Source organism: Podarcis melisellensis (genome assembly GCF_964234715.1).
Source record: "Podarcis melisellensis genome assembly, chromosome: 2".
NCBI classification, from domain to species: Eukaryota; Metazoa; Chordata; class Lepidosauria; order Squamata; family Lacertidae; genus Podarcis; species Podarcis melisellensis.
Genome location: NC_138529.1, coordinates 84,254,761 through 84,280,860, shown reverse-complemented (window position 1 = coordinate 84,280,860; position 26,100 = coordinate 84,254,761). Strand labels below are relative to the sequence as shown.

The 26,100-nt window shown below is 44.0% G+C and overlaps 1 protein-coding gene and 1 long non-coding RNA gene across 5 annotated transcripts in view; one reads left to right on the top strand and one right to left on the bottom strand.

Moving 5' to 3' along the window:
- Window positions 1–5,502: 5,502 nt before the first annotated feature.
- On the top strand, window positions 5,503–6,830 carry LOC309362612. Its single transcript, XR_014165038.1, has 2 exons — window positions 5,503–5,894; window positions 5,986–6,830. It is a non-coding gene; the product is annotated as an uncharacterized lncRNA (long non-coding RNA).
- An 8,167-nt stretch (window positions 6,831–14,997) lies between these two features.
- Window positions 14,998–26,100, bottom strand: part of PLXNA1 (plexin A1) — a 311,748-nt gene continuing 300,645 nt past the window's right edge. For all 4 annotated transcript variants that reach the window (XM_081900456.1, XM_081900454.1, XM_081900457.1 and 1 more), the window contains exons 31-32: window positions 24,893–25,043; window positions 14,998–19,697 (exon numbers count right to left, since the gene is read on the bottom strand). In XM_081900456.1, the coding sequence (XP_081756582.1) occupies window positions 19,602–19,697; window positions 24,893–25,043 (247 nt within the window). In that variant the 3' untranslated portion in view covers window positions 14,998–19,601. The remainder of the gene's footprint in view (window positions 19,698–24,892; window positions 25,044–26,100) is intronic.

Genomic DNA, 26,100 nt, shown 5'->3' with positions numbered 1-26,100 from the left:
GCTTTCAGTTTATATTGTTTCTCTCCGACCACAATTCCCTGTGCCAACCGGTCATTTCTAATCATATTCAATAGCACCTCCAGGACTGAAATAAACAACAGAGGAGATAGAGGGCACCCCTGTCGTGTCCCTTTTTCAATTTTGAACTCCTCTGTCACCACGTTGTTTACTATCAATTTAGCTTTTTGTTCTGAATAAATTGCTTCTATTCCGTTTTCAAACCCCCGCCCTACTCCCATCCTTTCCAAATTTTTCTTCATAAACATCCAAGAAATGTTGTCAAAGGCTTTCTCCGCATCAATAAAGATCAACACCGCTCTTGTATTTAAATTAATCTGTAAAAATTCCAAAATGTCAATGATGTTTCTTGTGTTATCAAATAAATGTCTGCCAGGGAGAAAGCCTGCTTGGTCCTTATGAATCACTTCATTTAATACTTTCTTAAACCTACTTGCCAAAATGTCAGCAAAAATTTTGTAATCCACATTTAGGAGTGAGATAGGACGGTAGTTTTTAAGTTGAGTTTTTTCAGTTTCTGATTTTGGTATCAACGTGATGAAAGCTTCTTTCCACGTTTCCGGTGCCTTCCTCCCCTCCATAATCTGGTTACAAACTTCCAACAATGGTTGTATCAATGAATCCTTCAATGCCTTGTAATATTTGGAAGTAAGTCCATCAGGTCCCGGAGACTTGCCCAGTTGGAGGTTCTGAATGGCGCATTCAATTTCTTGGATTGTAATATTACAGTTCAGGGTTGCTCTCATTTCCTGGGGTATTTTTTGTAATCCATTAGTTGTAACAAATTGGTCCACCTCCGAGCCTTTTTGTGGCCTTTGTGAATAAAGTTCTTTGAAATATCTCTGGAAACACTTTCTAATTTCCTCGGGTTTCTGAACCATTCTCCCTTCAATCTCTAGATTTGTAACTGTGTTAAGCTTTTGTCTCTTTTTCAACTGCCAAGCCAACAACTTCCCGCACTTGTTAGCAGATTCAAAGGATCTTTGTTTCATTTGTTTAATTTTCCATTCCACCTCTTGATTTATCAGTTTCGAATATTGTGCCTGGAAAAACTTCACTTCTCTCAATACTTCCTTTGATTTAGGCCTGGATCTCAGTTTTTTCTCTCCTTCTCTTATTTTCTCCAAAATCTTCTCCTTCTTTTCATTCCAGAGCCTTTTTTTAATCGTGTTCTGCTGTATTAGAAACCCTCTCATAGCTGCTTTACTTGCGTCCCAGATTGTTCTTTTTTCCACATTTGTCTTTAAGTTTATTTCAAAATAATCCTTTAAAACTTTTTGGGCCTTCTTAACAATCTCCTGATCTCTTAACAAAGCGTCATTCATTCTCCATCTGAAAGATCCGGTTGTATTTAATCTCAATTCCATTCTCAAAGCGTTGTGGTCGGAGCAGGTTTTTGGGCAGATTTCCACTTTTCTGGTCTTAGGTGCCAGCCCTCTAGTTATCCATATTTGGTCGATTCGCGTCCATGTCATGTGGGCCTCAGAAAAGAAAGTTCCTTCTTTCCCTAGAGGGTTCTTGATCCTCCATATGTCAATCAAATCCAAATTGTCAGTCATTTCAAAAAAGGTTTTTGGTAGTCTGCCGTCTTTCGTTATATTAGCACTTTGCGACTTATCCATATTCACTGAGGCGACTCCGTTCATATCTCCCAACACGATAATGTTGTTGTAATCCAAATAGTCCAGCATAGTCTCATGCAGCTTCTTAAAAAATTCCGATTTTCCATCATTTGGGGCGTATATTCCTAGAATTAAAAACTTTTCTCCTTGTGTCTGAATTTCAATTGCCAAAATTCTACCCTGTTCATCTTTGAATACGAATTTTGGTGACAAGTTCTCCTTTGCATATATCACCACTCCTCTTTTCTTAACTTTGTCCGATGAGATAAATTCTTGGCCTAGCCTTTTGTTAATTAACACTTTTCTGTGGAGTCTTGTCACATGTGTTTCTTGCAGGCAAATAATGTCCAATTGTTCTTTTTTCAAAATATGAAATACTTTTCTCCGTTTTTCTGGAGAATTCCCGCCATTTATGTTCCAACTAAGAAGCTGTAGAGACATCCCGGCCTACTTCTTAAATATCACAGTTGGGTATCTAATTTGTCCTCCGTTCCCGAAGGCTGTGGTGCCGGTCCGCCTCCAGATGGTACGGGTCTTGGTGGTAATCCCGGTGGTGGAGGCCAGGAATCTACAGCTCTCTTTTGGAGGTCCTCCTCGTTGTCGTGTAGGAACTTCTGGTGGTCCTCTGGTGTTTTAATTCTTACCTTCTTTCCTTTATAAGTGAATGATAGACCTTGAGGAAATTCCCACCTGTAAGGGATTGCGTTGTACCTTAACAATTTAGCCAGGTCTGTATATGAGGCTCTAAGGTCCAACAGATATTTAGGAATGTCTCTATAAATTTCTGCCCTTTTACCTTCAACTTCCAGAGATTTTTAAAAATGTTGGCCTAATATCTTGTCTCTTTCCTCTCTTGTTCTCAAACAAACCAAACAGTCTCTGGACTTGTCTTTCTTAACCGATCTTCCCAATCTGAAGGCCGTCACAATTTTGAAGTCTTTATCTTCCTCAACCCCCCAAAATTTAGAAAACAACTGCGTCAAAAATTCCTCTAGGTTGCCCTGCTCCAGCTCTGGGACGGCCCTCAGCCTAAGATTACATTCCTTACTTTTCAGTTCCACCATTGACAGGTAGGCTTGCTGTTCTCCTACCTGTCTTTTCAGAGGTCTTACTTCCCCTTTGATCTCCTCCACCTTTTTGCACGCTTGCTCAGCTTTTTGATTGGCTTCCGCAGCTAATTTGTAGTTCTCCGCCGTAGCTCCTTGCAATTTCTCAATAGCCTGAGTATGCTGGGAAACCTGATCTGTTAACTTGCTGATAGTAGATGTAGCTCTGTCAATTTTAAATGACTGATCGTCCACCTTCTTATTCAAAAGTGCCAGTTGTTCCAAAATTTGTTTCAAGGCTAGATCAGTTCCTCCAGTTGCCATATCTTCTGTTGCAAGCGTTTCAACTTCTTCCTCCTGCGCCGTCAGCACAGTTGGTACCGAAGATCTGCGTTGATGAGTCAACGTTGTTTGAACAAGCTGCCCAGCTCTCTTATCTTTTTTCTTTTCTTTAGCTTCCTCAGCTAAAGCTTCCTTAGCTTTAGATGCTCTTGTTTTCCCTGGGCCACTCATTCCCCAGCTGCCTCTGTTCAAGGTCAAATAGTCTTTCAATCCATGAGAAAGGCAAGTCCAGAATGTAAACAATTAAACCACAAAAAATCCCAATAAGGTACAGTTCCCAGACCTCTATGTCTCCGCAAATCCACTAGGGGGGGTTTTCATAAGAAAGAAAGTTTCTTTTCCACCATCAAAGTTCCTATTTCAACTTTTATAGTCCCCAAGTTCGAAAAGGAGGCTTTCAGATAGTTCTGTTTCAAAATAGTGCCACAAGGTAGCAGAAAGGTTCCAATATCAGTATTGAAGCGATAGTATATCCATCAATGCAACAATTTGTACTTAAGAAAAAGTTTCAGCAGCCTGACAGTACTCCTTTGCAACACTGGCAGTCCGATAGCTCGGTTATCTCCTTCAATTCCACGTCACTTCACAATGGGGGGAAGAATCCTTAGCGCAATAAACCAATAGATTTAATCCTTCAATCTTTTTAATTTCTAGAAGAACACAGTCTGTTAATGCCCCTTCATACTAATTTCAAAGTCTCTTTTGAGCGCTTCAGTCCACATCAGGTTCTTTGCTTTGCTCTGATTTGCAGGACCGGGAGACGGACTTCCTGTTACTCGCCTCCCGTTTTCAGCCGAATTGAATGAATTTAAGTCAATCTTTAATCAATCTTTAGTACCCCTTACTCACGGGTAAATTGCAGCCAATTCCGATGATTTTCAAGAAGAAAGGTCGACGCTCATCAGCAACAGCAGCGCGGCTTCACTTCCGCGAAAAGAGCGATGAACTCACAGCGCCGCTCCCCCTTTCACGTTCCGGAGCCTCTTACGAGGTCCCTTCCTCGTTTCTGGGGGGGCTTCTGGCGCCCGCCGAGTCCCACGGCCGCAGGCTCGCTCTGCCTACGGTTTATCTTAATGGGTCTCCGCTTTGCCGCAGCGTACGACCCTTTTTCGCGGAGCCCCTCTTCACACAGTAAAGAGGACCGCCATTGCCGTTTTGCGCCGCCTCCGGAAGCCCTGGCTGGTTCTCTTTTAAAGCCATCCTGGTTGGTAGCCTTTACTGTGGGAGTGAGTTCCATAGTTTAGCTATGCTTCATTGGATATTTGTGAGTTCTAGTGCTATGAGAGAGGGACAATTTATCCTGAATCATTCACAAATAGGATTTAAATTATTCTGAAGGAAATATCTCTATCATGATCAGATTTTACCCTGCTTCCTTTTTTTCATTTTCCTTGGACGCTGGGCAGCTGAAGGTGATTTGTGGTAGGTTTTTTTTTTACATAGAAATGTTACCATGAAGGCTGAAATCCTGTACACTCTTACCATGAGACATGCTTATCCCTGAACTCAATAGGCATTACTTTTGCACATGCCTGTGTAAGATTGCACTGGCATTTCTCTTTAATTCTTCCAAACTTATTAATTCTGAGGCCTCACATGGTGAGGCTGCTATGTGCGAATGCCTATGTGAAATTCATTCACTGAAAGCTAATGAGAGGGTTTTTGTGGTTGCATTTCTATTTAACAACCCAGAGGTACATTCATCGGGACAATTTATACCTTAATTTTGCATGTGGTTTCTTACCCGTCTCATTTTCATGTGGGGAGGTGTTGGGCCAAAATAGCACCTAAATGGAAACCTCCTAGCTTCCCACATCTGAGAAAATGCTGGCTTGAAGGTGCTGTGAGGAATTCAAATTGTCACATGATGGCTGTTTCTGATAAATACCTCCTCCTGTGAAAAGGAGGTGGTGATATTGCAGTATGAGGGCTTTGTCGCTTTCAGAAATATAAAGGGGTGTTGCGGGGGGGGGGCACTCAAAATGAGCAGGCAGCGAGGATGAGAAATGGCACCTTGTGATGATGGGAGTTCAGAACAAGTTTCTGAGGGCCAAACCTCAAGTGATCTGGGTGACCTCTGGGGTCTGCATTGTTCATGCTTCAGCAACTTTGGGGGTGTAGCCATTTAGAACCTGAGAACAATGGAAGGGGTGGTGGAAAGGGTTCAGCTGCTCTGATTGGATCATCACCCTCTAACCCTTTGAAACTGATTTAAGGTAAGCAAAATATACAGTGGGTTAAGTACTTAATTCGTTCTGAAGGTCCATTCTTAACCTGAAACTGTTCTTAACCTGAAGCACCACTTTAGCTAATGGGGCCTCTCGCCGCCAGAGCACGATTTCTGTTCTCATCCTGAAGCAAAGTTCTTAACCTGAGGTAACATTTCTGGGTTAGTGGAGTCTGTAACCTGAAGCGTATGTAACTTGAGGTATTGGGAAATTGGATCGTGGAGGCCTCTTCCAATATGGGCACCCCTTATGAGTTGGGACAGGGCAGCTGAACTCTTGTTTTTAAAGTCTGAGGCTTTTTTAATGGGTTGAGTAGAAATCTGAAGTAGGTTTAAAAGTGAAAGGGAGACAGTCACCCAGTGGTAAGTTTCCATTTCCTAGTGTGGGGAAAGGGAAGAAGAAATTGCCCAGACGATAGGAAGGAGGAGATTGGAACAGGCTGACTTTAGTAAAGGCACACAGAGAGAAATAGCAGGGAGGAGCATTCTGATTCCGGAATTTAATGAACAAGGAAAAGCAAGGGCTGACGAAAGAGAGAGAGAGAGAAACTACACAGAGCCACATTAAAGACCCGCCACCCCCTAATCCCACCTCCTCCTTTGAAGGACCATGATTGGCCTCTTTGATCCCAGCACTTGGTAACCAGACGATGATCTCTGCCAATTATTTAACCCCCCTCCCATCTGCTTTTGCCTCTCTCCCAATATAATTGATTTATTTCCTTTGCAGCTGATCAAGAAACCATGGGAGCTTTGAAAGCAAGGGAACAACATCAAATATGTGCATGTGTGTGTGTGTGTTTAACTATTTAATAAAAACACCCTTGAAAAATTGGAGACATTAGTGATGAAATAGGCAAATCTGCCTTTCATTCCCCACCCCTCCCCACAGAAAGTTAAGGCCTGCTCTCAAGCAGAGGAAAGAGTGGTGCCCTGCCTGGACAGCATCAGAGCAAGGGGGGATCCCATGACGTTAAATTGCAGTACTTGAATTAGATGGGCAGATGGCATTCTGGTGGGGCTGGCCCTCCCATTAAGCAGAGTTAGGCTGCTCTCTCAGGTGGCGGACAATGGGAAGCACCAGAATCAGAAGCACACTCCTCTTGAACCAGCACTCCAGTTCAAGTGACAGGACTAAACATTAGCACCGCTTCCAGGCTGCCTGTGTTTTGCAGGTGGGATTCTAGGGCATTTGGGCAATTAGAAGTCGATTTGGCACTCTTGCAAAGCAGACCTGCTTCCTGCCCTCTGTCCCCATCAGGCTCTTTGTGGAAATGAAAAGGGTGGGGAAATGCCCTGGGGAATAAGGTTTGCATGACACAAATCTATTCTCCCCGCAATCAAAGAGCCCTCCTCTATGGGAACAGAAACCGATTAACAGTGTGGTTCATCGCACTATTCATCAACTCAACAACCCCAACTAACCATTCTAGCCCAGAAGCAATAAAATAAAACAGAACCAGCAAACAAGAAGCTTTCAATTAAAGGAACTGTTGCCCTTAAAACTTCCAATAGCACTTTTCTTATCCACACTGGAAAAACTGGTGCGGAAATTGTGCATTATTGTCAGAATTATTTTTTTTAAAAAAAAAGATTCCATGCAAAAAGTGAGCAAACATATTATGCATGGAAACAAACTTTAGATATTTGGGTGTTAGAAGCCAGTGGACATGGTGGCTGAAATAGGTGGCACATTAAACTAAGGAATGGAAAAGTAGTAAAGCAGGGGAAAGTGTGAAGAAGTTTTGTGAGCATATGCATAGCCTAAAAAGAAGGCAATATTAAGGACAATTTGAATTTGTTTTTCCCCTTCCCATCCTGTCCCAATTATTTTTCTTCCCTTGTACTTTCTCCTTTATTATTTCCTTCTGTACTGCATTTTTGCTCATTTGATTTTCTCTTTTATTGTGGCTGTGGAAGTATGAGTAGATGTGAGTGTGTGGCTGAACATATAAAAGATTCATAACAAGTTCCAAAGTCCTTAATAGTGTGGAACTTTTATGGAAGATTGTTCTCATAATTTCAAAGTTGAAAGGATGGTTGCAGGGCGGGGGGAGGGAGGTTGGTGAGTGAAATGGAGATCAAGAAACATGCATATGATAAACAGTTCAAAACAACTTCTTATTGACTGACATGTTTGTGTAAAATAAATAATATATAAATTTAAAAATCAACATGAGCATATTAGCATAATCCATTTGCTTAATTTATTCCTTAATTCATTCCAGTTACAAGATTTTGGCACCTACAGTGTTTAGAATTCATTGATCATTACGCTAGGTCAGTGGTTTTCAACCAGTGTGCCGTGGCACCCTGGGGTGCCTTGAATGAAGGTTGGGGTGCTGCTGCAGGCAACACTGGCCTCTGTCCCTCTCTCCTTCCCTCCCTCCTCTGATGCCCTCTCACATCTCTGCCTCCCAAAGGCTTGCACAGCTGTTTGTTGCAGCAGCAGCCCTGGCTACAAGCTCCCCAGGTGAATGGTGCCGCTGGGAGTACTTCCCAGACCCCTGTGGGGCAGTGTGAGGAGGCACCTCTCTTTGGGGCAGGAGAAGCAGCTCAGAGACTGGGGCGGCAGCTGCGGCTGCCCAGAGGACTCTCAAGGAGAGAGGAGAGGAGAGGAGGCTGAGGAAACACTCCACAAGGGAGGGTGTTTGAAAAAGGGTGAGAGGCTGCCAGCTCTGCAGGCAAGGGCTGACATAACTGGGCTCCTGAGCCCCACAGGGGTGCCACAGAAAGAATGTAGTTTGTCAAGGGAGCTGTGGACCCCAAAAGGTTGAAAGCTTCTGCACTAGGTGCCTTGGTCGCTTCTCTTATGCATATGTAAGGCAAGACCCGCCCCCCTCACCTTGCACTCTGTCCTGCAGGGACCGTCAACACGATGCCCTACAGATGTTGTTGTACTACAGCTCCTGTCATCCCTGATCACTGGACCAAGCTGGCAGGAGCTGAAGGGAGTTGTCCAATAATTGGAGAGGACATTTGGCTCCTCCTCCTATAGACTAACAGCTGTCACATGGTTAATGAGTTTCTCAATAGAAAGGCAGATTTAGGGGTGTGTGACTAGTTTGCCCACACCAGTTGCTGAGCCGAGAAGGCAGCGCAGGGGGTGCCACAACAATGACGAGCAATAGAAGGAGAGAATTGGTTGCGGGGGTGAATTTCGATGTTGGCCTTGAGGAGAGGGAAAGAGAATGTGTGCTTGCAGGCTTTTTGCTAAGGCAATCACCAGAGATAATTTGTTTCTACTCGGGGATTACCTGTCACTATCAGGTCTTGGTCTAAAAGTACATCCTTTCTCATCAGGCCTTTCCATTATCTAGCACCTGGGTTGGGTAGAAATTGAAGTAACACACCTGGCCACTCTCTAATGCCCCACTATATCTGGGCCAAAGCAGGCCTCTCTCCCCAGTTACATAGTGTTGATTGGTTATGCTACTGTAGAAGATGGAAGCATCTTTATGTGCCAACTCTTCTGCACCCCCAAGACTTTCCTCAGTTGCTATTATGTTCACAGAAAGTCATTTCTGTTTAGTGGAAGAGGTCATGAGTTTTGGCTTTACATAATGCTTTTTTTTCTTAAAAAAATGTTCAGGGGTACTCTCATTTTGACTCAAGAAAATCACCATTTTATAGTTCAAATTGGGAAAAAGAAATACAGGAAATGGACAAAAGTACAAAGGTTCACAAAATGTTTAGGGTTATGCTTTACTTTACTTTACACATGCTATATGGGGTTGATCAAATTATTTCATGTCCCCCTCACTTCCCTAGTTAAGTGGTCAATTGCATTCCTTACTGCCACCAAGCAGACAGGAGTCTCATGAGGCCTGGGCAGCGTTAGCCTCATTTTACAAATTCATAGGAACCTGAGAATAGCCCCAGTGGGGCACGTACTTGACACTGTACTAAAAAAAATGTGTAGCTAAGTGGCCAGAGTAAAGGGGCCAATATTTACTCATTTGCCTCAATTCCATAATCTGTAAAATGGGAATAAGGATTGCTATGGCAAAAGAATAAAAAAGGAGCACAGTGGCCTTTGCACATTGGATGTAGGGTAGATGTCTATGTCACCATCTCTAAAGTTTATGCAATATGGAAGTCGAAGATGCAACCTCCACATCTCTCAATTGGCGCCACTTCTCCCGTCCCATATTGCTTTTTCATGTTTAAGAGCTGTCATCCTTACTTTGCTTGTTTTGACCAACCCATCATCTCAACATCCAGCTTGGGCTATGTGCAGCAGCTCTGTAGCGGTAGGAGAGCATGAGAAGGCAGGACATTGCTCAATGATGCAAGGAGGATAAGTGAGGGGGAGATATTAAGGCTTGCTGCAGTGTCAGGAAGCAAATGGAGGCCAGTGCACAGGACTAAATTTGCCAGGCAAGATTATGAGTCAAGCATGTGCAGCCTGAGTTGTGATAGTGACATTATCATGGCAGCACCAAGCACAGGTGCAATATTTAAGATCCGTTTTCTGGATTGCTTCTTAATGGACTTAAAAGGGACACAGCAGTTAAGAAGGCTCATCTAGCTCAGCACTTGAAGGAGCTCTCAAACACTGGAGCATGCTCACAGCCAGTGCTGGGGAAACCAGCAGACACCCAGTCCTATGTTGCCGTAAAGCAGTTTTACTCCAGCTCCCCTTAGCATTTTTTTAGAACAAGGATGAAGCTGCTGCAGAACCTGTTATGCAGATTCTTAACTCCAACCAGCCTGTATTCTGCCAGCTCTAGGGGTGCTGTGACCAAGCACTAGGTCTTGAGCTGTCACAGTGCAGTGAACAGGGCTGTGACTGAAAGTCCTGGAGCAGGGCAGCCCAAAGCTTTCAAATCTGCACCGAAAAGAGCTAGGCTGGTTACTAGGAAATTGAAGAGTTTGGCTTTCACACAATACTGAGCTGGATGAACTATAGGATAGTTTTAACCAGAGTTTTGCAGGAACACATTTCTTTCCACACCTTACACCTGCAGGCACCTCAATACAAGGCTGTCACTTCTCAAAGAGGGCAGCATAAGGTGGGAGATGGTTTAGTTTCTGTGCTAGGAAACTCAGGAAAGCAATAACCCCAGCTCCTGCTGGGCCACTTGGTGGGTGGTTAAGGCATTCTACATACATGGGAGCCAAGCACAGCTGAAAAGGTGGCCCATGATGCTGAATATAGTATGTGCTGAAGGTGCAGAAATCTAGTGCTGAAGCTCACATAAAGTGATTGAACGGGCAGGGGGGTAAGATGGGTTGTGGTCAAGTCCAAGCAGGGCTGTAGAAGCATGCACAGCTGCCCCTTGCCCTCCTGTATTTCCATCTTCCCTCCACCCTCTGCACCAAACCTGGAACTCACAAAGTCAGACAAGACAAGTTATATAGCAAAAATGTTTAATCTCTCCTTGATGCGCGTGTTTATTTACAAGTACTAAATCTGAAGAACATTAAAATAGGAAATAGCAGGATATTTACACAATCAAAGGGTGCCGACCTGCCACACTGGCACAGTTGCTTCAAGTCTGAAACAATCACATAAAGTTTTCATCATTTTATTTTTATTTTTTTATTTTACTATTAAAATTCTTTGTTTTTTATTGTTTTCTCTGCTCCACCCCTCCCATGCCAACCCCCTTCCCCTTTACTTAAAGGACAGCTAACTGTGGACTTGACATTCCTTTGAAAGAAGAGAGAGTGGCAGGCCTTACAAGGCTTGTACGTGTTTTAAACACATTTTCGGGGGGGGGGGGTTATTAGTGCTCCATTAAAAAAAGCTGCAATGGGGGCGGGGCAGGGGAAGGTCTTGCTCACCATCCTGACGAATGCACCAGCCCTTTCATTAGACTATCCCTAAACTGTTAAGAGTCCAAGGAACTGGGGATGTCACTAACAGAGTTTAAGAAATAAAGAAAACACCAGACACTTCCTTATTAGCTGGCTCAAACCATTTTCTCAGAAGAGCTGTGTATTTTTGGAACCAGATTATTTGACATTTCCATTGAGTTATCCTCTAAAGCTAAGCCTTCAATAGCTGACGTGTTCCTTCAATCCCTATTCCTAGCGTATGTATCCTGTCCTCAGATAGCACCAGTGTTTGAGGGCACAGGGTGGCGGTGGTAGGGGGCTAAGGGAGCAGGGGTTGTATGATTAAGCATTTTTAACAATGGATAGAAGAAAGTGAAAGTAGCACCTGAAAAAGAGAAGGTACGTTTCACACGCACCTTTTCTCAGGGAATACTTAAAAAGTATTCTTGTGGGGAAGCTGGTAACATGTGTGTTGGATGAGGTAGCTGTTAGGTGGATTTGTAGCTGGTTGACTGACCCAACTCAAAGAGTGCTTACTAATAGTTCCTAATCAACATGGAAAAGACTGATGTGAGGTGCCACAGAGTTCTTTATAAATTACTTGGATGAAAGAATTTAGGGCAGGGGTCAGCAAGCTTTTTCAGCAGAGGGCCGGTCCACTGTCCCTCAGACCTTGTGGAGGGGGCAGACTATATTTTTTTGGGGGGGGGGGTGATACAAGAGACCATGAGCCCTGGTGGCTGCTTACCTGTGTCTTGCGAGTGGCAGGGGCTGGCGGCGGGGGAGGGACGATGAGCAGTGCGCAAAAGGGCTCTGGAGAGGGGCTGCTTAAAATGGTGGCCGCTTGAGCACTGCTGCTGCTGGCACCAACAAAGCCCAGCCTTCTCTATGCAGGGCGGGGAGAAGCCAGGAGGAGGAAGGGAGGAGGCGCCGCCGCCACTGCCATGTGAGGGAGAGGGAGGGAAAGAACATGTGCGCTGGCGATCTATGCGGCGATTCCCGGACCGTCCGCGGGTCAGATCCAGAAGGCAATTGGGCCTGATCCAGCCCGTGGACCTGAGTTTGCCTACCCATGATTTAGGGGATACTCATCAAATTTGCACATGACACAAAACTGGGACCAGTAGCTAATGCCACAGAAGACAGAATCGGGATTCAAAATGACTTTAACAGATTAAGAGAACCAGGCCCAAACTAACAACATGTAAGGTTCTACACTTAGGTAGGAAGAACCAGCTGCACAAACATAAGATGAGGAACACCTGGCTTGCCAGTAGTACATGTGAAAAGGATCTAGGGGTCTTAGTAGAGGACAAGTTTAACATGCTTCAAACTCTACAATTCCATGATTCTGTGATTCTATGAATCAACAGTGTGATGCAGCAGCAAAAAAAGCTAATGCTAGTCTTGGCTGCATCAACAAAAGTATTGTGTTCAGATCAAGGGAAGTAATAGTACCACTTTGTTCTGCCTTGGCCAGACCGCACATGGAGTACTGTGTCAGGTTCTGGGCACCACAGTTTAAGGATTCTGACAAGCTGGAATGTGTGCAGAGGAGGGTGACCAAGATGATCAAGGGTCTGGAACCGAAGTGTTAGAGGAATGGTTGAGGGAGCTATGCAAGTTTAGCCTAGAAAAGAGGAGATTGAGAGGAAATATGATAGCCCTCCTCAAATATCTAAATGGCTGTCACATGGAAGATGGAGTAAGCTTGTTTCCTCCTGCTCTGGAGGGCAGGACAAGAAAGGAAATTCCAACTAAACATAATGGAAAAACTTTCTGACGGTAAGAGCTGTTTGACAGTGGATCTGACTCCCTTGGAAGGTGGTGGACTCTCCTTCATTGGAGGTTTTTAAGCAGAGGTTGAACGGCCATCTGTCACGGATGCCTTAGTTAAGATTCCTGCATTGTGGAGGTTGAACTAGATGATCCAACTCTACGATTCTATGAGTCATGACCTTATTTAGAAGTAACTAATACATTGAATAGAATAGTGGCATTGTGGGGAAGGGATCTCATATAATGTTGATGGGAATGGATTGGTGATGCTTGGATGAAAACCAGAGAATATTATGAAGCTATAAAGGTGGCAAACCTTTTTTTTTTAAAAAAGTCACCTGCTCCTGACTGCAATTGCTCTTAGAAATCCTTTGCCACACGAATGTCACTATGGCAAAGCAGAAAATGTCAACCTATACAGCTGGCCCTATGCCAATGCAGCTATAACAAAAATATATCTGGTTGACAGATTGTTCCAAATCAGCCAGGCCTCTTCCCTGTAACCGCCTTACCACTTTATATCCCTGCCCTTTTGTTTTTGAAGAATGTCTTTTTCTGCTGCAATTCATGCCAGATCAATAATTAGTGAACATAAGATAAGATATGCTCCCCTCTCCCAAAGTGTTAATGGCTTATAGGTTTTGCTTTTCAGGTGATCGTCTGAGCATCAAAATGCATAGCAAAAGAGTTTAGTACCAATGGCATGATTCCACATCATATTCAAAGTCTTGCAGAAGTCGGAAACGTCAGGAGATTTGACATTGCCACTGAAGTCCCCAGATGTGTCTTTGCATGGATAGATGTGGATGTGTACAACCCAATGAAGAATAACATACGGGTTTGCTTCCATGCTACAACCCTTTAGCACTGCTCAGGCACTGTATTTAGCTGGAAGCTGAACTAAAACAAGAGGTTAGTGTTAATGTTATCTGTCAATGTCTTTCTGTGCCCCCCCATCCTCCCTTAATGTTTGCTCCTATGTAAAGCCTATTTAGCAAAGGGTCACAGCAACATTAATTAAGAGTTTTATCTTTGCCTGCTTTATTGCTTCTGGATGAGTTCAGATAGGAAAATTAGTGATTAATGGTTTATTAACTGCCCCAATTTCAATTGTGTATGTGATTCTATTGGTGATTTCCACTATGGGAAGGAAAATGATGAGAGGAAGTCACTACTGATTGTCCCCCCCCCCCCAAATAAATAAATAAATAAATAAATAAGAGGCAATTAAGCAATTATTCATCACTAACGCTCCAGCCATGATCAAGAGAAATATATAAAATGGGTAAGATCTGCAAACAAGATAAAATTTAAATTAAGGGCACAGGAACTCCCAACAACATTTTGCCTAGCCCTGCAGTACAGGCTGGTGATCCAATTGCATTTCATTACCCAAATTTATGCCATGAATCAGTATGGGGGACGGACGGATGGACAGGGCAAGACAGGAAAGACCGGAATGCAGTCAGTGATTTAAGAACGATGTTGTCTGAATGTTCCATAATGAGCAAATGAACAAGGGAAAGCGATTCCAGAGAAAGTGGCTAATATGGAAGCAACTAAGATTAAAACTGCCCAAGAAAGAAAGAAAAAAGATCCTCTAGGTGTGAGCCAGATTGTAAGTCTTTTTAACACAGTGGACGAGTGTCTGCTGACAAAAATATAAAAAATTCCTGTTGATTTCAGTGGAATTGCAGGCACTGGGGTGAGAAAGAAGATGAAAATTTGGACTCGCTGCTTGTCTGCTATCTGCTTTGTCTCTCCTCACCACCTTGGGGAGAAGCCACTGAGTTTCTCTTCTGCCCCAGGCACTGTCTGCAAAGTCACTGGCTTGGTTTCTGCGGCAGAATTGTGACTGGCGAAGGCAGTGCCAGAGGCAAAGGAAGCCTAACTCTGCGTGGTGTGCATGGACACAGAGCAGACCACCAGTAGGCATTTTAGTGTTGGCAATTACACACCCATGCACAAGCACCAAAAACAGGGGGGGGGGGGGAAGGTGACAACATATTTATGATTTACCCCATTTTCTGTGGGTTGAAGGCGTGTGGAAATCTGTTTGCCAAGATGTCCAATTTAAGCCTGACCAGTGCTTTTCTTCTAGGAAAAAAAGGAGCCGGTACTCACCATGAAGTTGTTAAAGTAAGTGCCACAATTTTAAGCAGTGCTTTACTTTTAGGTGGGGGGGGGGAGGTGCCAGTATACCCTTGAGTACCCCCAGAAAAAAGCACTGAGCCTTGACATCTTGGTGCTTGCCTGTGTGCCCCTTATGCTGCTGCTGAGATTCCACTGGGATTCTGTACAAAAGATTAAATATGAACTGTCCAGAAAGCTTGCAGCCTGACAGACTGAATCACAAACTGTATCAACCTGAAGTATTTGCACAGGAGCTGATTTAGCTGTTGCTTTCCAGTTATTTCAGCTGGTGGTCTGTCCACTGTGCAGAGAGTCTGGACACAGGGAAAGTATTCCTCCACTCCACAAACATCCCTAGTGGCAAGTTAAATAGCTACGATTCTGCTAAGCGTTAGGCTAAGAACTCTTCCCCCCCCACCCCCCTGCTGCCATGGCCCATGTGGAGATGACTTGGTTCACTGAAGGCTAGGAACTGGGAAGATAGGATGCAATTAGCTAGGTCTTTCTAAAGGCCAGTCCTGAAGACTGAACAAACCAACTTGCATTCTGCAGGCCCTTCAAATTAAGCCAACTTCTAATGCACTTTGTTGAGTTTTTATCAGAAAAGATAAAAGTTGTTCACTTGAGGTAACCCACTGAATACTATTTTTATAGTGAAGTCTCCCAATATGTTATTGCTGAGATACCTGGATAAGATAAGTGAGTGGCTCTAGAGGAATGGTATATGGCATTTTCCAGCCAAACGTTTGCTCTCTATGCAATCAACAGAGGGGGATTTTGTCATTTGCTTCTAAAAAGTCAGGATAGCACTTTAGTTTTCCATAAAATGGTGCTGACTTACATCAAGCCGAAAGATCGAGCCTCTATCTCTTTTAAGTGTCAATCATGTAATGATTTATGCTTCCACGTACACTTGAAAGTCCAAGGAGGGGAACCTGTAAAATATTACAGTATCTTTTGTGTGTAGAAACACTTAGCTGTCCTTTAAGGCTTCGGAGTACCATTTTTTCCAGAAATAAACAGTTAATTCTTTTTTTTTTCTTATACAAGAAGTGGCAAATTAATTCCAAAATTTCAAAAATAAAAAGGTCTAAACAAACCTCTAGTATTCAACACTTGCATTTTTTTTCTTTTAAAAAAAGTTCAACTCAGACTAAACTCTAGCACAGTCATGCAACAGCCCACAGGTCCTATGGATCCAGAGAGATCTCGGGAATCCCTAGGTGTTTTTCCATTATATTTTTATTGTCGTCTTGTCTTCTTCTCTTCCTCCTCTTTAATTAAAAATAATTAAAAAGGATAAAAACAAAATTACAAAGCAATCTGAGATGTATATAGGCTTCAAATGATTGTTCTGTTTGATGAGAAATGTTTGAAATTTATCCATTTGGTATTTTCCACTGGTTGTGTAAAAACCGTATGTGATACTGGTTTGAGCTCTTTCTGTTAACTATACAGTGCCCCACTGGGGCACAAGAATTAGATTGTAACAACATATATATATATACACGCACGCACACACATTTTAAATTTTAATTAAAAACTTCATTACATCCCCTCTCCTCCCCTTATTTGCACTCTCAGGGAATGGGTAGGATCAGGCTTGGTATGTTCTGCAATAGCCTCTCTCTCAACTTCAACCTAGACTTGAGATAGCAACTGAGTTTACTGGTACTGGGTGGGTGGGTGAAGGCTGAAAATTTGGTGGGTTTGGTCACCTGAGTTGAATTAGGGCAGTGGCTTCATCACACTGGTAAACGTTTAATGATAATTAAAGGCATTACATTTGTCAGGAACTGAATCGAGGGGATTAAAATTCTTAGGGTCAGAACAGTGAATGGAATGATGTAGAGATAATGAAAAAGAGAGGAGCAAAGGGAAACAGATTTTAGCAAGTGTTCAGGAGCTTGTTTCTCTCACATACTGTGGTTTAGGCTGGATATGGGATGTATTGGTTCTTTGTTAGGGTTGGACCAGAAAACTCAGACCCAATGGGCGTTTCAGGACCTTCAGAAATGCTTTGCTCAGTGTGCAGGATTATTTTATTATTTTTTAAAAAATTATTTATTTCAGTGAATTGATTAACTGCCCTTTGGTACAAGACATCCAGGCCAGTGTGAAATTAAAATTATGGAGTGCCAACATGCACTTTGTAGGCCATAGACCCAAACCCTAGTTCAACTAGGGACAGTCTCTCTTGCCTACTCTCACATAGCTTCATTGCTCTTTAGGTGTAGAATGAGAATAATGCAGGGGTGGTGGGATGCAGAATAAACAGTTGCCTCCTAAATTTGCAAAGCTAACTAATAAGTAAAATGCTCCTTTCCGATAGCACATAATTCACATTTCAAAGATGGAGCTACTGAATTCCAGGGACGGGAGTTGTTTCAGTTTGAAAATGAGGACACCTTCTGACTCTCAAGGAGTGAGCAGACACAAAACGAAGGTACATACAACATCTCCTCCAAACAGGGCTGGATGTCTTGGGAAACACCATGGCAGCAACACAGGAACCTTTGCCTTGAATTGGACTGGAAATACCTGGTCGCAACATGGCAGTAACTAACAGCACCTGGGTCTTCTTCTGCAGTTTGCTAACCAGGAGAAGCCCAAAGCCAACCAGGTGCATAGAGGAAAGAGGAGGCAGACTTTGGGTTGAACCAAGTAGCAGAGAATAGAAAGCAGAACTCAGTTGCAGGAATTCCCCCTCTCATAATGCTAACATCAGATTGGAATGAATGATGCTCTGCTCTCCCCACTAAGATCATTATTCCCTGCTCTCTGGAGCAGTCCATAGCCAAAGCAAGCTATGGAGACTATCACACATAATCTAACGATTCCTGCACAAAAGTAATAATGTAATAATTAAGTAATAATGAAGTGCGTTGGACTAGATGGCACTTGGAGTCCCTTCCAACTCTACAATTCCACAAAACTCATTTCTTATCTGCACTCTCTCACCCTCTTCTAATTGGCCTAACCAGAACCAAATCCGCTGGTGAAGCTGCTTATCCCAACAGAGGGGAATTACAAGACTGTTGGGAGCTTGGGTCTTCATTGCTACCAAAACAAAAAGAGAAGCTCTGCATTTTGCTGAAGAAATTGGGATGAGGAATAAATAAAATATTCTAAAATGGTGTGTGTACACACTTACACACCTGAAAAAACTAAAGGGGCACCCCACTTATATTTAATGTTTCTGTCAGTGCTAAACTGCAGCTCCATGTTCCTCATCTCTTAGCATGAAGACTGACCTCATGATTTCTCTGAATAGACCCAGTGTTGCCATGGTCTGCCAGAAATGGAGACAACACAGAAGAAGCATCTACTCATAGGCTTCCTGCACGACCCAGACCCTACCAAGTCTGACTGCATCTCCTACTAAGATGCCTTTCCTCTACAACGGAAGAGGGAAATACTGAGAGCTGGTTCAAACAGCCACCCACATTCACCGTGCCTATGCAGTGGCAATACGTGGCAGTACCCCTCTGTCTAAATGCCCCATGAGTGGGAAATGTACAGATGAGGGCAGCTGGGGGCGGGCTACTCTGGGGCGGGTGGGGCAATGAGAACTTTTGAAAGTTGCTAAACTCCGCTTACAAACAGCTAGCCCTGTCTTAATGTATAAAAAGGCAAAGCAGGGACTTTTCTCAAAAGTGTGCCACTTTCCACAAAGTAATTCACCACAAACAGGTGAAAAGATCTCTCTGCAGGGGTTTGCCATGCATGGCCCACCCTCCCTTTTGCAAGTTCTTTGCCCTCTGGGTACCTTAAACCTTCGGCACCCGCGTAAGCAGCATTCAAAACAAGAGCATCAATTTGGCCTGTGCTAAATGTTATTAAAATAAAATATGGCACAGGACAAAGTGTAGGAAGAATCAAAGATAGAGGGGCTCTTCTCTTGGACTCCACGCACCCCCACTTCTATCCCAAGCAAGCAATGCTCCTTTCTTTTTGTTGAAACAAAAATTAAAAAAAAATATCCTGCAATGTTTTGTTTAAAATTTAGAACCTCCCCACACTCATATATTTTAAATCTTTTTCAAAAACAAAACCTAGCTTGTGGAAATTGTGCAAATATAGCAGTTAACACTAGAGGAAGAAGGCCAGAGAGTATGGAAGAGAAGGTAGAGAGTGGAGCTGTCCAGGCAAGGCGGGAAAGGAAGGAAGTACAGGGAGAAGGGGCAGGGAATTATAAGCCTACCAAACCGCCTGCCATGGGGGGAAAAAACCAGAATGTAAAAAGGTTGTCCTAGACGTTAGTGCAGTCCCCAACCTTCCGTCGCCAAATCGGGAGCAGGCCTTGGTGGGAGCCGGAGAAGGGAGGCAGTGGCAGCTGAGCAGGGATTTGTCTCGCTGGCCCTCCTTGCACATCTCCTGGGGTCCTTCAGGTTCTTTGCTACGTCGCTCCTTCCAAAAGGTCTTTAAGATAGGCTCCGTTTGCTTTTGAGAACGGCGGTCTTACGTTGCTGTTGTTTTGCTGTTCGTTGTGTGTAAAGTGTTCTGAGACGCAGCAGATTCTGTGCATTGTTTGGTGCCAGGCCCCAATGTATTCCTTGATTGCTTTCTTGCTGCCGCGACTCACTTGCCGCTCTCTCTCTCCCTTAAGAGTCCACTGCCAGGGAAGTCTGCAGCACCATCTCGACCTTTTCAGCTACTTAGGGCCATTGTGTCAATTGCCTGCTCCAACTTACTTCGCAGCCGTTGCCTTCGGGCCTGTTCGTCCTTCTCTAAAGCAGCTAAAATCTGGCAAGGGGAAAGACGTGTAGATGAAATCATTAGTAAAGGAAGACTCTGGGGTAATTTGAAACATGCTTCACACCAGTGGTAATCTAGAAAGAAAAGCCAGGAGAGATTCCCCACCAAACACTCCAAAACCCCTCTTTTAAGGATGAAGAAATATGGGACGGCCATTCTCTTGACCGTCACAACTAGGGGAGGCTGCTAAAAATGGCAGCAACTCAACAGTGCATCAGCAAGTGTGTTGCCCCATTCTAGCGGCTGAGCAAGGAGGAGCAATTGCCATCCTGCCAGGATTGCAGCCTGCCACACACTATCCCCAATCACCCTGCAACAGGGTTACAGCTGTCTAGCTTGGCTAGTGAGCTGAAGTGGCTGTCCTTTTCCTCCTGCTCCCATGTGATTATGTGAGAAAGAGACAAAAGAGTCAGAGGGCACATTGAAGGCAATGCTTAATTGCCCATCTATCTTCCTTCCTGTATTTTGCAGGAAGCATGTATGGAGTCTGGCTAGCAGCAGATCTGCAAAAATACTTTTGCAGATCTGCTAGGACTCCTCACACACATGATGTCCGGCAACCAGAGCAAGGGAGATTGACAGGTGGCCCAATACTTCCCCTGCAGAAACCTGGTAGCCCAGTAATATCTGGAGGGCCACAGGTTGCTCAGCCCTTAATTCAGAGAATAGGAGAACTCTCCCACAATGGCATGATCTGGGACTTTTCTGATGGTTCTGGGGACAAGGAAGCACTGGGGACATTTATGAAATTATTAATTATGTAATAATTAAACCTAGTCCACTTTCTAGTTCTGTTCTCACAATCAGATGAGAATCACTAGATCAGTCTTTGGATGTAATCCTGAAATCCCGAAAAACTCCGCATCTTCAGGCACTCAGACTATATGACCTGAGAGATAATCAGGGATGTTGTGAACAGGGCTTTGGATTCTGAGGGGGGGAGGATGGGATTTGGCAGGAAAGCAGCTAGTGAAAGGGGCTGAGATAGTGAGGGAATGGTGGGATTTTTCTACAAAAAGGAGAGAGAGGTGCCCATCATCAGGAGTCCATTTCACCAAGTCCCACGCCCTTTAAATTGCGCTGCCAGATAAAGAACAGATGATTAAAATGCAAACCCATCAGAAATCCCATTATAGTGGCTAAGTTTGTTGTGAGTGCAAGGTGGATTTCTCTTTCCAATTAAATGTCAAAGCATCCATCAAAGGGGACTTGATTAACCATTTCATTGGCTGCATAATTGGAAATAAACTCTTGTATAATTAATAGACTGACTATTAGGAGGCAGGAAAGGTCCATCACAAGCCCTACAGGTAATTCCTTAATATGGAAATCAGCTCCTTTTGATTAAGAGCAGCTGTGGCGCCCTACAGGTCTCCAGCGCTAAACGTGCAGAACGTGCTGTGGAGAGTACACAGCGCTGCAGCTCAGGACCTTGCGGATGATGAAACACTTAAAAGCTCAGTGCAGATTCTATAAAGGTGATTTGCCGAATAGTTAGCGAATGCATGAAGAATCCTAAGAGTTGGAAAAGAGGGTAAAGCAGCTCAACTTCATTCCCTAGGGGAGGATAACTACTGTTAGCTTTCCATGGGAAATGTGATTCCACCACCTCCTCAGTACAAAAACTGAGCCTACTGCAATTCTGCATGGGGATAACCAAGACCTGCATTGGCACATATGGAAGGACCCCAATACTCCATCCAAAGCACAGAAAACGCCAATCACAGTGATTTCTAGGTGGCCAAGCTCTGAATGCAAATGACACGTTAATCTGGCAGAAATAAAAAAAGATGAAATTATTAAGGGTACTGGAGCTATTGAGTGACTAGGAACAGGAGTTCTATTCATGGTTCGTGAATCCCTTTCTCTCTTGATTCAAGAAAGACTCACTACATTCTGAAAGATTTACAACCTGCTTTGTATTTGTTTGATCTTCTGTTATTGTGTTGCCCTTCTGGGAGCAGCACAGTAAAGAGGAAAACTACAGGGAGCATGAGAAGAGAGCGGGAGATGCATGTCTGTCACCTGTTTTAAGGAGCTGGGACCACCGTGATTAGGAAGATGCAAAAACCCAAATGAAAATTAATTATGATTTTCATTCAGTGCCAATGACAGCATATTATAGCACTGAACAACAGGAAAAATTATTCTCTCCCATTTCACATCAAAGAGGGTGCAATCGGGCTGCATGTAATTGTGTTTAATGAATGAAAACAAACAAAGGGAACAGCTGCTATTTATTAATCCCATTACAAATAATAAAAGAAGTTCCTGGGAGCTGTGAACACACAAGCAGTGCTTTTAGAGCGGGCTATGGATGCACATCCAGCAGATGCCAGGCAGCGGTTAACCGGGAAAGACAAGGAATGGCAACTCACCCTGCATTCAGCTCATTAAGATCACGCTTTCCAAACACGTAGTGCTTGCTTTGTTATTGATTTCTGCTTTTAAGGCCTTGCTTATTTGTAATACTAATGAAAGGGAATGTTGGGAGCTGGAGACCAGCCCCAGGGCAGGCAGTTGCTATGAAAATGTCTCTAGGAACAGCTGGGGGGGTCACCTCTGGTTTCAGCTTTGTGGTGACTTTTGGTCTAAGGCAGATGGCTAGGATCTTGCTAAGAAGCCCTGCAACTGTGCAGGCTGCTAAGGCACTGCTAGTGTTAGCTATTTCCTGGTATAGGGACCATCCTTATTGCCTAGAAGTAGATACTCGTGCCTACTCATACAGGAAAGACCTGTTGCAGGGATTCTTGGCTTACAACAGGGAGGTCTGTCTGGGCCTGAGGCCACAGCAACTTTTCAAATTTAAATCAAGGCATTGTAAAATAAAAAGTTGCTTACAGTTTAATATGCAAAGGAAAAAAAGCAATAACGAGACTCTGTGTGTCATTTCATATACACACAGCTCTCCTGTTGGCAGACAACTGGAAAGGCAGTCTCCTCCTTGAGCAGATCTGTTAGGAAGCACCTTTTGCTGTCTCAGCAAATGTGCTCCATAGCTTTGAAGTCCTTAGAACCATAGAATTGCAGAGCTGGAAGGGACCCCCTGAGGGTCATCTAGGCCAATCCCCTGCAATGCAGGAATCTCAAGCATCCATGACAGATGGCCATCCAACCTCTGCTGGAAGCAGGTTGTAGAAGAGGGAATTGGGCTGGAGGGCAGAACACCAGCAGAACCTCCCATCTTGGCAGGAACTCTGCAATGGAATATGCAGAGAATATCCAAAGCAATCCTAAATCTCTGCTCATGAAACATGTATGTATCTTCTGCACCAGGCAGGTTGCCACACGTGGATCTTGTGTATGAAGGAACGACCACAACTAATTATTGTTCAGTTTTCGCTGACAGGCAGCATTTAGTCCAGCTGCCCAGCACTAATCTGCTGTCACTCAGAAATAATGCTTTGTCAATTTCTTTAGTGTGCAAACAACTACTTCATGGCTTGAGACAGACAAGACAACTGATCTGGGTGTTTATGCCTGTTCTACTGAGCTGCAGTAACTTGAGCCTCAACCTGCTTTCCAAATGCCTTACACTCTATCTAATTCTTCATTAATGCAGTCTGTTAGATCCACCTCTTTGTGTTGCAACCTTTGCCCCTTCCCACGATAACTCACTCTCTCTCCTCACCTTCTATCCGCTTATGAACGTAAGAAACTGTGGGGCCACTCGCCAGCTCTTGGAAGAACCTCCTTGCCCAGAGTAGTTTGGCAAACTCTTGTACAAAGGCTTTTATTGCTTTACACAAGCCACTATTCCCCCCCCCCACTCCCCCAGGTCTCATTGTCGTTCAGCCGGGCAATAAAATCCATGTGATCCTATTACATATATTTTTATTAGTGTTATATATTTTATTGCTTTAATAAAGGATTGCAGAGAACGTGTTCACAGAAAAGTACTTTATGGAGTTTATACCAATTACGGCAGATGGGCTTTTAACCACTCCTTAAAACTTAAGAGGCTGGCTGAAGTGACTTCATGGCAAACATGTGCCCCCCCCCCACTCCTGGGATTGCAAATTAGGATACCATTGGAGACTACCCAGCATAGGGATAACTGAAAACAGTCAAGTGACATGCTAAGAGAGTGTTTTCCTCTGCTGTACTTCTGCATGTTCCTGTAGTTTAAGTTGGTGATTGAATGGCAAAGGGCAAGTGGGATTTTCTCTCTTTTATTTTGTTCATTTATTTGTTTATTTATTTAATTAATTAATTATATGCGTTCCCACTGTGTGATTTAGTCCCCTCTTTTGTATTTACCAGGGACGCAGGTGGCGCTGTGGGTTAAAGCCTCAGTGCCTAGGACTTGCTGATCGAAAGGTCGGCGGTTCGAATCCCTGCGGCGGGGTGCGCTCCCGCTGCTCGGTCCCAGCGCCTGCCAACCTAGCAGTTCGAAAGCACCTCCGGGTGCAAGTAGATAAATAGGGACCGCTTACCAGCGGGAAGGTAAACGGCGTTTCCGTGTGCGGCTCTGGCTCGCCAGAGCAGCAATGTCACGCTGGCCACGTGACCCGGAAGTGTCTCCGGACAGCGCTGGCCCCTGGCCTCTTAAGTGAGATGGGCGCACAACCCCAGAGTCTGTCAAGACTGGCCCGTACGGGCAGGGGTACCTTTACCTTTGTATTTACCTGCTATATTTTTGCTAACACTGTTGTGATGCTTCCCTTATTATTATTATTTATTATTATTATTATTTCTTTCCTGGTGGGTGGGGTGAAGGTTAAAGTTGGCCTGTTTGTTTGTTTACCTTGAGCAGTTTGGACAGTTGCATGGGGGAAGGGGGGAGGGACGGGGGAGAAAGGTGGAAACATGAGTATATAATAGCCTGCTGGATCCTGACAGGAACACCTGAGGACAAAGCTGCACATCACAAGAGAAGCACAGTGTTCCCACCTTGGAGCACTAACACAGGGGGTTGAGGGGCTTCAATGGAAGAAAAGGAGTGGGTTGGAATGTGGAGGTTTATCCGTACTCCAGCCACAGTTATCCCTTTCATGTACTCCACCGCCAGTCAGCTTTTAACTCCCCCCCCCAAAAAAAAATCTGAGCTCCAAAATAAATAAGCAAGTCTAGTTTGCAGGGCAGAGAAGAGGTTGGTGGGTATACAGGGCAGACCAGCCTCATGGAAAGAGGTCATCGACTCCTCTCCCTCCCACTGATCCTCACCTACTGCTTCCCCTTACCTCATCCTTGTACTTGGTGATATAAGAGTAGATCTCATGCAGCGCGCTCATACTGTTGAACTGGCTCAGGTGTAACCGGGACTGCTCTGCCAGGTAGGCGCTCATGTCTTGGTCGCTGATTGCTGGCATTTTAGCAATATCTGCATAATATCTAGAGCAGGGAGCAGGAGAGACAGAAAGTCAGAAGGAAAACCTTTTCTGAAGACAAATCTAGGGACACCCAGAAGGAGAACAAGTGATTTGTTGTAACAAAGCAAAATATTGAACTGAAGCAACTGAGTACAGTATACTATGCGAAGCAAATTAAACAGTTTTCTACTCCTTTTCTACTCCTGTGCCAAATGACTCATAGAATCTCAGAATTGTAGAGCTGGAAGAGACCACGAGGGTCATCTAGTCCAACCCCCTGCAATGCAGGAATCTTTTGCCCAGCATGGGGCTCGAGATTAAGAGTCTCATGCTCCTTTGGATTTCCTATTGCACAGTCACACTGTGACAACAGGGCTCCTTATGGAGGAAATTCAATCCACCCATCAATAAACTGAAAGCAGACCGCTACTGGAGTACAGAAAACCTTTGTGTAACTTCAACCACAATAGGTAGGTTAGTTGAGAAGTTCATGACGATCAGTTGAGTTTGTGGCAAATTAGGAAGTGTTAGGAGCATGTAAAATGGGTATTTGGAGGGATAAGAGGAATGCCCAGACAGATATAGAGTGAATATTCAGTCAACAGCAGACAGCTGGGAAAGATACACAAGGCTGTCCACAGACAAGCCATTGCCAATGCCACCATAACAGCATAACAGAGAATCCACAAGGATACCTTAGTGAGAACTAGTGTGGTGTAATGGATAGACTTCTAGATTAGGAGCAGAAAGACCAGGTTTCAGTTACTCAGCCCTGGCCAGCTCTCTCCCTCTTTCTCAACCGTATAATCACTTCATTTTTAAAAAAGATTTGTGTAGCACCTTTTAAGGTCCACTCAATGGAACATGCAAGTTAAAATGCAATGCAATCACAATATTAAAAATCAGCAGGAATGGAAAAAAACACTTCTCCAGCTAAATCCAATACCAAGTGCAATCCAGAACCATCAGGAATACTATGAAACAGCTATAGCAAACAACACAAGCAAAATCCAGTGAAAACAAATAGGTCTTTAAGGCTTTCTTTAAACACCTATAACCATGAGGGCCAATGGACACCT